General features: G+C 51.3%; 1 protein-coding gene across 1 annotated transcript; it reads left to right on the top strand.

Moving 5' to 3' along the window:
* The first annotated feature begins 6,563 nt into the window (after positions 1-6,563).
* KRT5 (keratin 5) lies at positions 6,564-12,721 on the top strand. Its single transcript, XM_070410182.1, has 9 exons — positions 6,564-7,222; positions 7,800-8,014; positions 8,763-8,823; positions 8,934-9,029; positions 9,603-9,767; positions 10,141-10,266; positions 10,549-10,769; positions 11,542-11,576; positions 12,050-12,721. Exons 1-9 carry the CDS (start codon positions 6,653-6,655, stop codon positions 12,385-12,387), a joined length of 1,827 nt encoding a protein of 608 aa, XP_070266283.1. The 5' UTR covers positions 6,564-6,652; the 3' UTR covers positions 12,388-12,721.
* The last annotated feature ends 689 nt before the right edge of the window (positions 12,722-13,410 follow it).

Consider the following 13,410-nt stretch of genomic DNA (forward strand, 5'->3'; position numbering starts at 1 on the left):
GGAAGCCAAGACAGAAAGATAGTGAGAAACAGAAGCAGAAGAGAGACAGAGCCAGCGCTCTGAGTAACTGCCTCATCCTAGCATGAAAGCAGGGAGTGGGTAAGTCCTGGGGTGAGGGTGTGAATGGACCCATATCACTAGAGGTGCAGGGTTGAGGCTGATCAGCCATGGAAACCCAGCGACTGGTGGTGGCATGAGGGCAACGGAAGCCCTTGAAAACTGTTTCAGGGGATATGGATTTGATGGTGGGCTTCCAAACACCGAGTCATGTGTGAATTATCACTCCTTTTATCAGTTGGTTGGACTAGGGGGTAGGGAAGGGGAAAGATAGAAAGGGGTTTCCACCACCCATTCCTTTCCCACCTGTGTCAGCACCCACAGGCAAGCGCCTTAGGGGAATGGGCCCTGGTGCTGACTTTGACTCAGAGGCTAGTCTCCGCCCTGGAAAGGCCCAGGTCAATGCCAGAAATTCTCAGGGTTCTGGGCAGGGAGAGGTGAGAAGCAGTAAAACCTCATCCCCCATGACAGCCGCTGGTCAGCCGTCTGATACACACAGGCCTTCCACACGGGCCTCAGGAAGTCATTCTCTGAAGGTGACAGAGACATGCAGCCTTGGAGTGGGACTGAGTGGCTCTTGCTAAACAGCCCGGGCAAGGCAGTGCAGGACAATGGATGGCATGCAGGACAGGACCAGACCTAGTCCTGGCCCTGAGCTTGCCTCGCTGAGGGATTTGGGGTTGGGGCTTTGCCTCTCTGAACTCTGCCTCTTCCTATATGAATGAGTCACTGAGGGACATCTGGACATGGCTGGGAGGAGATGGGGAGGAATCAGTTAGGCCCATAGGACAGTGGTCATGGCTTGCCTTGGATGGCTTATGAACACTGAATTTCTCCCAAAACCAAGTCAGAAGGATTCCCTAAGCCAGCCTTTCCATGTCCACCCTGTCACCAGGTGAGTGGTATGGTTACTGTCCTGGGCCTGGAAAGGAGATCTAGGAGGAGACCCAGCTCTGTCCTCAGACCCTTCGTCACCCCCCCAACAGGCCTGTCCCATTCACTACTGTACCCCCACTGTGGCAGTCCAGTACATGGCACCCCACAATTGCTGAAAACACATTTCTCTCTCTTATGTCTGTTGCCTTTGATGCCATGTCTCTCTTGGAAAAGCTAACCTATTTTATTGATTTTTCTTTTTTAGAAAGAGAGAAACACCAATGGCCCCCAGTGGGGATCAAGCCTGTAACCCAGGCACATGCCCCAACTGGGAATCGGCAACTCTTCGGTGCACGGGACGCCGCCCAACCAACTGAGCCACACCAGCCAGGGCAAAGCTAACCTATTTTCCCAAGCCCTCGACAGTGCCTGTTGGTCCCAGTGGACAGCGAGCAAGGCCCGCAGTCTATGTGCCTATGCGACGTGGAAAGGAATGTGCAGCGGGGCCAGGAAGGTGTCCATTTGTCTCCAGGTCTTCTGAGGCTGACCCTGGGAGCAGCAACATTTCCCGCCTCAGGGCAGTCCTCTCTTTTCTTCCCAGTCCCTAACCCAGTCACTGCCTGCACTGACTCACCCCGTGTGATTGGAGCTCACCCACAGCTGAAAAGAAAGTCAGATGGGAACCAGACTCTGTCCCCTGCACCTTGCCCTAAAGCTACTTGGGACAAGGACATGGTGTGCCAAGCAGAGGCTCTGAGAGGGCAGCTCCAGTCTCTACCTCCACCTTCCCATCCCTGTTGTGGCTTTGGTGGCGGGAGCAGCAATGGGCAGGGAGGAAAGGAACATGAGCTGGCCAAGAATGTACTCACACTCCCTTGCACGCCTCCAACACCACAGGCATCGAAGCCGGTATAAATGAATCATGTCCCTGCCTCTCCATTGCAGGGAAAGGCAGCACATTTCCAGAGCGCCAGGCACCACATGGAAGGACCAAAGCAAATGCCAAGAAAATGATAAAAGCACTTTGCTTATTCACCATTTTAGGTTTATACGTGCACAGTTTGTAGGCGCCTGGCCTGTGGTAAGTCTTACACCGGTGTTTACTAAGAAAGATAAAACCACCCTCCCTGAGAAAGCAAAGTGTGGAGGCTTTTTTCTGTATTTACTTTTTTTAGTTCCTCTGACTAATTAAAGTATTTGTTGATTTCCAGCCTACAGTTTCAACCCACTGCGGGGGATTTTTTTAGGACTTTGGTATGCCATTGGCAAAACACCTTCAAGTGAGGGAAGAACGTTCTCCAGACTTGCAGGGACCTGCTGGAGGGAGGCTGGGTGCTCTGCTCTGCAGTCTCGCCCCACAAGTGCTAATCGCCCGCTATATCTGAGGGGTGGGGGCCAAGGCTGCTCCTCATATGCCCTTGCATATGTACCCCACCCATCCTGCCCAACCCCAGCCAGCTCCAAATGAAAATTCCAGCCTGCAAGGCCTCCTCTGATGAGCCCAGGCCCCTTCCCTTCTGCGCCTGCAGATTGCTTATCTCCCAGCACTGGGGTGGAAAACTGCAGTGAGAGGCTGGGCTACTAGTATGTGTCCAGGGTCCCCACAATTCAAGGAACAAGACAGGCCCAGAGTGGGCCGGCTGGCTCTTGAACCTATGCTGTGACCCACGATTTGTGTGAAGGCCTTGCACAGGAAAATGCAACTCAAGGGCCCACTTGTTACAGAGACCCACAGAACAAGCAGAAGGGTGCCACCTCCAAAGCCTGCCTGAGCCTTGGCAGCGGTGGGGCCTGAAAGTCCTAGAGAAGTTGCTGGGGTTCCCAGCATCACAGGGCAGCCTTGGCCAGACATGGCACATGAGAGAGGGCTAGGGCAGTGGTCGGCAAACTCATTAGTCAACAGAGCCAAATATCAACAGTACAACGATTGAAATTTCTTTTAAGAGCCAAATTTTTTAAACTTAAACTACATAGGTAGGCACATTGTTATTAACTTAATACGGGTACTCCTAAGGCTTAGGAAGAGCCACACTCAAGGGGCCAAAGAGCCGCATGTGGCTCGCGAGCCGCAGTTTGCTGACCACGGGGCTAGGGTAACCAGCTCCCCAGTCCACAGAGGGCCAGTCTCCTCTATGGCACAGCCACTCTGAGAATCCTGCCGAGATCAAAGCTGGGACCCAGAGCTGGGTGTGGGCAGAATTCCTGCTGGGTTTGTTGGAGGCAGAAGAATTCTTCCCTCAACTCCCCCCTGAGGCACAGGTTTTGTGAAGAGTTGCTGGGGCTCGTGCTGCTCCACCTGCCCTTCCCCATCCTGCTGATGCTGGCTCAACACTGGCCGTGGGGCTGCCAACCATCGCCCTGGGAAGGAGGTGACTCATGCCTCAGCTATTGCTCCCACTTTTGATCTGCAAAGTTGAGGACACTGCAGCTTTCTTTCTCTCCTGGAGGGGGACATGGTGGCTGGGACTGGAGGGAGACATGGTGGCTGGGGGATCCTAGTGGGCTCAGGTGCAGAGTGGCTTCAGGGCAGGGATGGGGGAGAGGAATGAAGGGAAGCCCAAAGAATGAAGAGTTGTGAACTCTGTCCTCAGAGGGTGCCCAGGCTGAAAGGGTCAAAAGACCTGCCCTCAGACATGGATCCAGGGACAGAGCAGGGGGACAACACTTTGGGACTCAGCATGGGCTGGGCAGGGCTTCACACAAAGATCTAGAGAGGGAGTAGAGGGAGATGACCTGTGTCTGTCCGTTTCATTTAAAAAGTGTTTGCTGAGCACCTCCAGTGTGCAGGGGCGGCCATGTGAGGGTGAGCCAGCTGTCTCCCTTAACCTTGGGAAGTGTACTGTCCTGTGAGACCTCAAGGACATGGGCAAAACCACCTTCTAGCAAGTGTTTGTGTCACTATTCCATACCTCCTCTACGACAGGCATGCAGGTTGCAGTGGCAAATCCTAGGAGGGAGCCCTGGGCTTGCATTGCAGAATTTGCCTAATCCTTGCCCCATGGATGCTTGGACCAGTCTGCTCCCTGCCTGGTCTGGGAGGTGTGTCCCTGTTTAGAAACACTCCGTCCCTGCGCACCTCTGTGAGGAAGGCCAGCGCAGTCCTCCTGGCCCCCCTCTGCTGGGACGCCTGCAGGGTCAGCCACGACAGCTCGCTTAGCCTTGCACTCGTCTTTTGTGGATGAGAACAATGATGCCTGATGCAGTTAAGTCATGTGTCCTGCCAAGTCTTGGTAACTGCCTCTGTGGGTACTGGGTGAGCTCCATTCTTAATCCCTCTGCTCCTGCCACAGTGAAATTCCAGGCTGGGGTGGGACTCTCCCACACTACAGTATGCAGTGCCTGCCCCCCTCCTCCCCCCAGGGGAGCCTCACCATTGTTTATAGCTGTCCAGGTCTGGCATTGTGTGAGAGGCTGCCCTGCCTGCTGCGGGGGAGGGTTCCCACAAAGCTGGACAGAATAGTGTTGCTGCCCCCCTGCCCCCTTGCCACCCACACACCATTGGTCCCCATCATGTGAATCGGAGCCTGACACTCTAGTGATCCTCAGGCTAGCCGGAAGGCATTCCTGTCCCACCAAGTCCTTCCCCTTGCTCAGCACAGCTGGGAGGAGGAGGAATGGAGAGAAGAAAATGTCCTGGCATCTCAAGAGGGTGGAGCTTCCCCAAGGGCAGTGGGGACAACACCCAGGACCTGCGTGTGTGGGACATACCCTGAGGGTGATCTTCCAGTGGAGAGAGAGAGAACTCATGCTAGGAGTCCCCAGACACCTGCTTCAAGCTCGAATCGATTCTGTCAGGGGCTGAAGGGCCCCTCATATGTCTCAGGGCCTCTAAGACACACATCTGTTCCCTGAGAGGCCACAAAGTGTAAAATTGGTGAACTCATTAAAATTCATCTCTGAGAGTCTCAAGAATTTTCCAGGCAGGGAGGCAACCTAACCTCCTTGCCCAGAACCTGTAAGGTAGCTCGGGCCATCGATCTGTCTGTCTGGATTTTCCTGTCCACAGCTTTCCCATCACAGCCCCTGGTGAGCAATCACAGCCCCAGCAGCTCCGAGTCATTTTCCCACAGCGGTGCCTTCCTCGAGGCCAAGGACAGGCCCTGACTAGAGATGCCAGCGCTCAGGCTGGGTCCCCACTCCTTTACCCTTAAGAACATAGCCTCTCAGTTCTGAGGCTTCCAAGCCATTCCCACCCCACTCCTACCTCCAGCCCCAGCCCAGAGGTGCCCCCCACAGCTCTTAATGACCCAAGAGCTGCCTGAGAGTCCTGCTTCTGTTTGGGGGAGGCAAAGAGGAGGTTCCATTCAGATCTGTAGCCAAAAAGAGGAGGTGTGGTTTAGGACCGACATTTGCCAAAGCCTAACAGACCCCTCTCCTCCACCTGGTGCCACCGCCCACCCAAACAAGCTTTGCAGAGGATCTTACAAGGGGCCTCCCTCAGACAACTGGGCAGGTAGTTATGCCAGCTCCCTGTACCCCTAACCTGCTCTGTCTAGTCTCACTGGCAGGACAATCCGAAGACTTAGAATTCGATTTTCCATTGCCCTGGCCCTGAAGAAGACTTTGGGCCGGAGCCCAGAGAAAGCGCAGCAGTTCCCGCTGTTCGAGCGGGTGGTTCTCCGTTATAACAGGCCGGCGGATTCTCAACACGTTCCTGATGAGATTAGAAGCTCCTGCAGGTATGTGTTTGTGGCAGCCCTCAGCCTGTATCAACAGATACTCGATGACTCACTTCTTGCCTACTGGCATAACCCAGGGCTTGCTGGAACACACCTGGGGGGGCTGGGAGCAGGCAGAGCAGCTCCCCCTGAAGAGGGACGTGACTGCCAGGCTGTCTCAGGACTTCTGTGAGAGATGGCAGGGACCCCTGGGTTCTCTCACCCTGCAGGGTCCTGCCCAGCCCCAAGTGCCAGGGAAAAGGTCAAACGCCACAGAAAATGATGAATTAGGAAGAGCTGTGGAGGGAAGTCTGCCCCTGCAGAGAGCAGAGTGGTACAAACCAGGGACTGAGCTTGGGGCTCAGAGAGCCTTTCTGGCCCGAACCTTGCAGGAGAATCTTACCCTGGGCTCAAGGATGACTGAGCCTCCCCCAAGAAAGGAAGTTCTGCAGTAAAGACTAGCTCTATTTTCCTCCAGCTCATAGCTGAGATGTCAGGCCATAGGTGCCTGCCAAGTGCTGAAAATCCTTGCAGCAACCTCCTGTCTGGAAGAGTGAGAAGGGCAGATGACTGCAAGTGGGGACTCACTTTGTCCGTCACTCACGGACAGTGCATACTGTGCTGGGGTGGTGGACAACGCCCCTGGTCCTGTAAAGATCCCTCGGGACATTGGCCAAGTGCCCCCTTGCTTCCTGGCATCCACCTTGGGCTGCTCCCAGCCCTGGGCCCCCAAGGGGAAGTGCGACTTGCTGCCAAGGTATCAGTGCTGCAAGGCAGGGTTATTCTTAACTGAGCGGAGCCTGCCAGGAAGACAGCGTTTGCACCCCGCACCATGTGCAGGTGTGACGGTGAGCTCACAGCTGCCCCCTCCCCCAGGCGTGCCCAGCCCACTTAATCATTTCACAGCTCAACAACTGTCCCGCCCAGCCCTGTTCTAGTATAAAAGGGGGACTGCAGGTCCAGGTAACAGAGCCACCTCTGCATCCTGCTGAGCTCTATCCTCTCCAGCACATCCCAACCTCTAGTGCTCTATCCTCTTGCTCCTCCAGGAACAAGCCATCATGTCTCGCCAGTCAAGTGTGTCCTTCCGGAGTGGGGGAGGCCGCAGCTTCAGTGCTGCCTCTGCCATCACCCCATCTGTCTCTCGCACCAGTTTCACCTCTGTGTCTCGATCCGGGGGTGGTGGTGGCGGTGGTTTTGGCAGGGTCAGCATCCGGGGTGCTGGTGGAGCAGGAGGCTATGGCAGCCGGAGCCTCTACAATCTGGGGGGCTCCAAGAGGATCTCCATGAGCAGTAGTAGCCTTAGAAACCAATTTGCTAACAGTGCTGGCTATGGCTATGGCTTTGGCTCTGGAAGTGGAGCTGGGAGTGGATTTGGTTTTGGCGGTGGTAGCTCTTGGTTCGGTGGAGTTGGTGGCTTTGGGAACATGAGAGGCATGGGCTTTGGAAGTGGCGCTGGTGGCCCTGGCTTCCCCGTCTGTCCCCCTGGAGGCATCCAAGAGGTCACTATCAACCAGAGTCTCCTGACTCCCCTTAACCTACAAATCGACCCCACCATTCAGCGAGTGCGGACTGAGGAGCGGGAGCAGATCAAGACCCTTAACAACAAGTTCGCCTCCTTCATCGACAAGGTAAGACCCAATCCTTTGTGAAAAACCACTATGAGTGTGGAGCAAATACCAAAGAAAGTAGGAAGAGGAACATCTTCTGACTTTGTGCAAATACCCTCCTAGTTTGCAGTGAATGTGTTTCTACTTGTTTCTGTCCCGGAGTTGTGGCTCACTTTCCTAACTAGACTGGCAGCTTGAAAGACAGGGTCTTAGTTCTTCCTGTGTAATTACCCCATACGGGCTCCTTGATTACTGTTGGGCAAAGAAAGGAATTCTGTGCTTCATGGAATGGGGCTGCTTGCATAGGAAGGTGGATGAGTTCATCGAGCAGTAGCCTGAGTGCCTTCACAGCCACCACTGCACTGGGCCCCACTCTGCCCAGCCGTGCCCAGTGCAATCTGTGCCCTGGATAAGTGCCCTGTCTCCCCAGGAGAGTGAGGTTAGGTGCTTCACTCTGTGCCTCCCTGCCTAGGGTCCAGCGCCAGGGACGGCACATGGGAAAGGTTTAGGAGGAGAGTATGAGAAGGGAGAGAAGCTGGTGATGATCACTGAGACATGAAATCCAGGTTTCTCCATCTTTAAACTCTGTGCCTTCCAGGTGCGCTTCCTGGAGCAGCAGAACAAGGTCCTGGACACCAAGTGGACCCTGCTGCAGGAGCAGGGCACCAAGACCGTGAGGCAGAACCTGGAGCCTTTGTTTGAGCAGTACATCAACAACCTCAGGAGACAGCTGGATGGTGTTCTGGGAGAGAGGGGCCGCCTGGACTCAGAGCTGAGGAACATGCAGGACTTGGTGGAGGACTTCAAGAACAAGTGAGATGGGGTGGAGTGGAAACTAATGTCTTCTTGGCACCAGATATACTTGATAACCAGATTACTGCTTATGCCTTCCCCACGGGCTAGACACATATGCCTTCCATGGATACCTGAAGTACTGAAATAAAATCCAGGTCCATGTCTAGAAAGTTCCAGCCCCAAGCTCAGTCCCTATGCAAGGCACTTAGCTACTGGCCAGAGCAACAGGTTTGATGCCCCTGGGGAAATAACAAGCAGTGTAATTCCTGCTCTTGGGGCTTTCCTCCCCAATACACTCAGAGTACACACCATGGGCTGTGTGATGGATTCCCTCCAACATGAGAACTGATGACTTAACTCACCTTGATGGCTCCAGTAATTTTTTTAGACCCTGTGCTGCTAATTGTTTGTTTTTGTTGTTTTAAGACTGTGAAAGCTGAAAAAAGAATTAGGGAAATTGACTAGATGTGGAGTTGGGAAGAAACAGCACAGGTTTCTATAGGCATATTCTTCAAACAACTGAATTACAGCAATAATAGAATGACTCTCTGATGGGCAGTTAAAAAGGAAACAGGATCCTAATGAGTAAGGACCTTTCCCAAAGGGTCATACTACCAGTGCCCCCTCCCTCCCTGCTTTCATGATGGGAGGACAGCAGCCCCTTTCCAGTGGGAAAGCAGGCTTACAGGTGACTTTCTGCAATAAAGACCCTAGGCTTCACCTGCCCCTCACCTCCTAATAAGCCTTCCCATTCCTTTATCCCCAGGTATGAAGATGAAATCAACAAGCGCACCACTGCTGAGAATGAGTTTGTGATGCTGAAAAAGGTGCGTGGGTACAAGAGAACCTGTTGCCTGTGGCTATGCTCTCTTAGGGTGGCGTTAATTTAAGTCAGGGTGGAAATCGGGTGTAGTGCCAACCATCCCTGTATCTCTAGGATGTGGACGCCGCCTACATGAGCAAGGTGGAGCTGGAGGCCAAGGTCGATGCACTGATGGATGAGATCAACTTCTTGAAGATGTTCTTTGAGGCGGTAAGAAGTGCTCCCTACTCAGGTCCCAAAGAGATGGTCACTGGATCACACCAGGGATTAGAGTATCCAGATGAAGTGACTTTCAGTGGCTCCAAAGCTGTGGACACACCCTTGTCCTTCCTATCCCTTTCGCACTACTCACACTATTACTTATAAAGCCAATCCTTAAGAAAACAAAGTCACATTTAAATCAAATTCTTCAGCCATCATTTTGCTGAGTGAGGTCTAAAGTGAGTTATAGGCACAGTACACCTTTCCCAAACCTCCCCTCTCTAGCTTGTCCCAGTGTAACAGACCAGTCAACTAGATTCTTTTAAAATAAGTTATGATCCAAGATGGGTCATAACTCACATCTGAGATGTTACACAGTAGGCATTTCTTGGAGATTCAGAGTGCTTAAAGTTTTTTTAAAAATAGATTTAATGATGATTTGGATTATTAACATAACTAAGTGTTTGATGTAGGTGGTAATTATTTTTTCTCAAGTTAACATACCACAATGAGTGGAATATTTGAATGGACCTGGCTTAAAATAACACAAATTCAGATGACTGACTTCAAGTCTCCTTGCAGGAGCTGTCCCAGATGCACACGCACATCTCAGACACATCTGTGGTGCTGTCCATGGACAACAACCGCTCCCTGGACCTGGACAGCATCATCGCTGAGGTCAAGGCCCAATATGAGGACATTGCTAACCGAAGCCGGACAGAAGCCGAGTCCTGGTACCAGACCAAGGTGAGTGCTGTGGTGAATGTGTCCTGAGTCAGGGGATGGACTCGTGTCTGGGATTCCAGGCCACGACAGAATGCTAAGGTCTCCTGAGACCTGCTGAAAACTCTTGGGTTGAGTTATGAGAACAGTCATGTATGCCTTTGCCACAAAAATTCAAGAACCTTAAGGAGATTCTCACACCAATGTCTCCAAGAGAGCAAAAGCACTAAAGAGGAAATTATCTAAGACCAGGTCCACCTGGATAAAGTCGAAACTAGCCCCAGGCCTCAGATAACTCCATCGCTCGCCACCTCTTGGTAGCTCCTGCCCATGAACATTGGGAAAGTGTTTCCATCCTCATATAAATGGAACTTTTCCTCTTTTCTGGTGGCACCAGTATGAGGAGCTGCAGCGGACAGCTGGTCAGCACGGAGATGATCTCCGCAGCACCAAGCATGAGATCTCCGAGATGAACCGCATGATCCAGAGGCTGAGAGCGGAGATCGATAACGTCAAGAAGCAGGTAAGGAGAAGTCAAAAGAAGGCAATGAGGAGGCCTGAGCTCTGAAAGGGAGACCCATTTTGCTTGTTTTAAACGCACACACACACACACACACACACACACACACAGGCACGCATGCACGCACGCACGCACACAGAGCTGGAACAAGAACCAGTGTTTCAATGTTCCCCCGTCTACAATGACCAGGATAAATGTACTGACTTCTCTCTGGAAACTCAGAAAAAGACACCACAGGCCCAGCTCACTACTAAAGTGTCCACTTTTCTTCCTTTCCCTGAGTAGTGCGCCAACCTGCAGAATGCCATCGCTGAAGCTGAGCAGCGTGGGGAGATGGCCCTCAAGGACGCCAGGAACAAGCTGGCTGAACTGGAGGACGCCCTGCAGAAAGCCAAGCAGGACATGGCCCGGCTGCTGCGAGACTACCAGGAGCTCATGAACACCAAGCTGGCCCTGGACGTGGAGATCGCCACCTACCGCAAGCTGCTGGAGGGCGAGGAGTGCAGGTGGGCAACGTAGGGCTGACATCACAAGCCCGAGATGGCCTCACATTTGATAAGTGGAGCTTCTTCTCCACTAAACATGTAAAACACACGCACAGTGAGCACTTCTTGTGCATGATAATTATCCATCATTAACCTGGATTCAATCTGACACCTGGGCATACAGCTGACCTACACAAAAGGGTCCCAATTCACTTTTCTAAACCGATTCCCACCACCAGTATTTTCAGATGCTGCCCCTCCTTCAAACAATTAAGCAACTTAATCAATATCTTCCCCATTTTTCAAGTGCCTCTTCCTTCAGGAAGCCTTTCATGATCCCTCCAGCTAAGTTAAATTCACCTGCCTTTGGATTCTCAAGCTACTCTGTTTTCTTCAATCTTCTAACACTGCCCTCTGCCTACTTTCTGTTAGAAGTGTTTCTGTCCATGCCAAGTCCTCTCACAGAATGTAAGTTCCTGCAAAAGGCAAAACCTGCTTCATACATTTTCATAGTTCCCACAGTCTCTTAGTTCTCATATAATGGGTGGAGGAGAAAGTGAATTATAATTTTCCCTTTGATAACCTGGTTCTAGGTCAGGTCCTCTTCTTTGGGAAGTCCCTTCAGCGAGCTATATTTTTGTCTAAATTTAAGCAGAGTGTGGGTGGTTTTTCTTTATTTTGTATGTTTTTGGCATTTTTTTTTTTTTGATCATAGGGCTGGCAACTTTAAACATGACTATGGGTATTGTCTTTGGAGGAGTTTTTAACTCTTATTTCAATTGTTTCCTTTCAGACTGAGTGGCGAAGGAGTTGGACCAGTCAACATCTGTAAGTAACTTTAAACAAATATTAACAATGGTAATAATATGCAGTGTTTGGTGCCAACTCAGAATCTTGCTATTTCTAGATTCCAGATACTCCCCATTCCAATAATTGGGTATTTCATACACTTAGTGGAGGGTACAGGATACACTTTGAGATTTGAAGCAACATGGCTTATGTTTTATCTTTTAAAGGGTAGGACTGTATCTTACACATCTTGTACTCTGCCCCCCTGCCATGGTCCCCCCTTCTCCACCCCTCCTACCCCCTCCCCCTGAGTTTAGCACCATCCCTTGCCTACTATGTTCACCAACTTCCTGTTAGGGACCTTAAGTAAATGAGTTAGTTCTCCTGGGCCTCATTTGCTATGCTGTAAAGGGGCCAGGTACAGTGCTTATACTAGCAGGATCAAATAATTTGGACTTGAAGGATCAATCTGGCAGACTGGTCTCACCAAGTTCTCCTTCCTTTCTCCACAGCTGTCGTCACCAGCAATGTCTCCTCTGCCTACGGAGGTGGCTCTAGTGGTGGCTATGGAGGTGGCGCTGGCTTGGGCAGTGGCCTTGGTCTTGGCGGCGGCCTCATTGGAATTCATGGCGGCAGCTTTGGTGGAGGTCATGGCAGCAGCTTTGGTGGAAGTTCTGGTGGACTTTTTGGTGGAGGTGGCTTTGTTCCGATGCCTGGCATGGGCTTTGGCAGCAGCGTTAGTGGAGGAGGCAGCGGCAGTGGAGGAGGCAGCGGCAGTGGAGGAGGCAGCGCCTCCAGCGTTAAATTTGTCTCCACCACCTCCTCTTCCCGGAAGAGCTTCAAGAGTTAAGAGCCTGCTTATTGCAAGTCACTGCCACACCAGGGCAGCAACCGGCCCCTGGCAACTGCCTCTTCTAGGTGGTTGCTAGGCTAAGATTTCTCTTTAGCTGACGAGTAGTTCAGAACAAGCCTATGGCAGGACCACAGTCTTTGGTTCCCGAAATGGCCCAATCTCCTAGATCCTATATTCTTCAAATCAGTCTTTTGTGGTCCTTGATAAGAGAAAAATCCAAAGTTTTCCAGTATCTAAATCATCAAAACAGAGACCCCACCCCAATCCAAAATTTAGTTCTGGTTCTGACTGCCTTCAGAGTGTGTTCAATAAAATGCTTTTATAATATAAATTGCTGTGCGGAATTATTTTTTCAGTCTACAATCAGCCTAGAGACTTCCTGAGGGTCACTCTGTCCAGGTGTGACTGGTCCCTTTGATGATTCACAGGTAGAATGGGGTGTGGCCATCCTGAGTGGTCCAGAGACTCCAGGAGGCATGAGAGGAGGTTGCTAACGCTTCTAGAATGAAGGACTCTCTGGAGGGGATGAATGGGAGTGTCCATTGTGTTGCAATTTGGACAAACTGTAGAGTTGTTAGGAAACAGCTATTGATCTTTTCAGCACCCACAATATTAGAGCAGGCCCAACATCTTTTAGGCCTTTTTGGGTTCTGAAGAAAACATATTTCTTCTATAAATTTTACTTAAGCCTATTTATGCTGTTACTTGAATGTATATTACTCTTGTAATACTAGTAAAGCTTTCTGAAGAGAGCAAGCTGGTCCAAATATGCCGTAAAAGAGCAGGAAAGGAGACTAGAGTGGAATTGTCATGGTGGCTGGGGTGGGGCCAGGTTTGAAGTTCCCACCAGTTACAAAGAAGGGATTACTCAGGCTTTCTTATTGGTTTTCTCAGATGTCGGTAGAAGAGGGAGAGGGAGGAGTGGAGCTTAGAAGCCCTCAAATGTCAAACATTATTACAGTAAGACTAGTTTGACATTTTCAAAAAATAATGTAATGCACAACTTTAACAGAATAAAAG

Source organism: Myotis yumanensis, unplaced genomic scaffold (assembly GCF_028538775.1).
Source record: "Myotis yumanensis isolate MYYU_CA2020_CCGP unplaced genomic scaffold, mMyoYum1.0.hap1 SCAF_3, whole genome shotgun sequence".
NCBI classification, from domain to species: Eukaryota; Metazoa; Chordata; class Mammalia; order Chiroptera; family Vespertilionidae; genus Myotis; species Myotis yumanensis.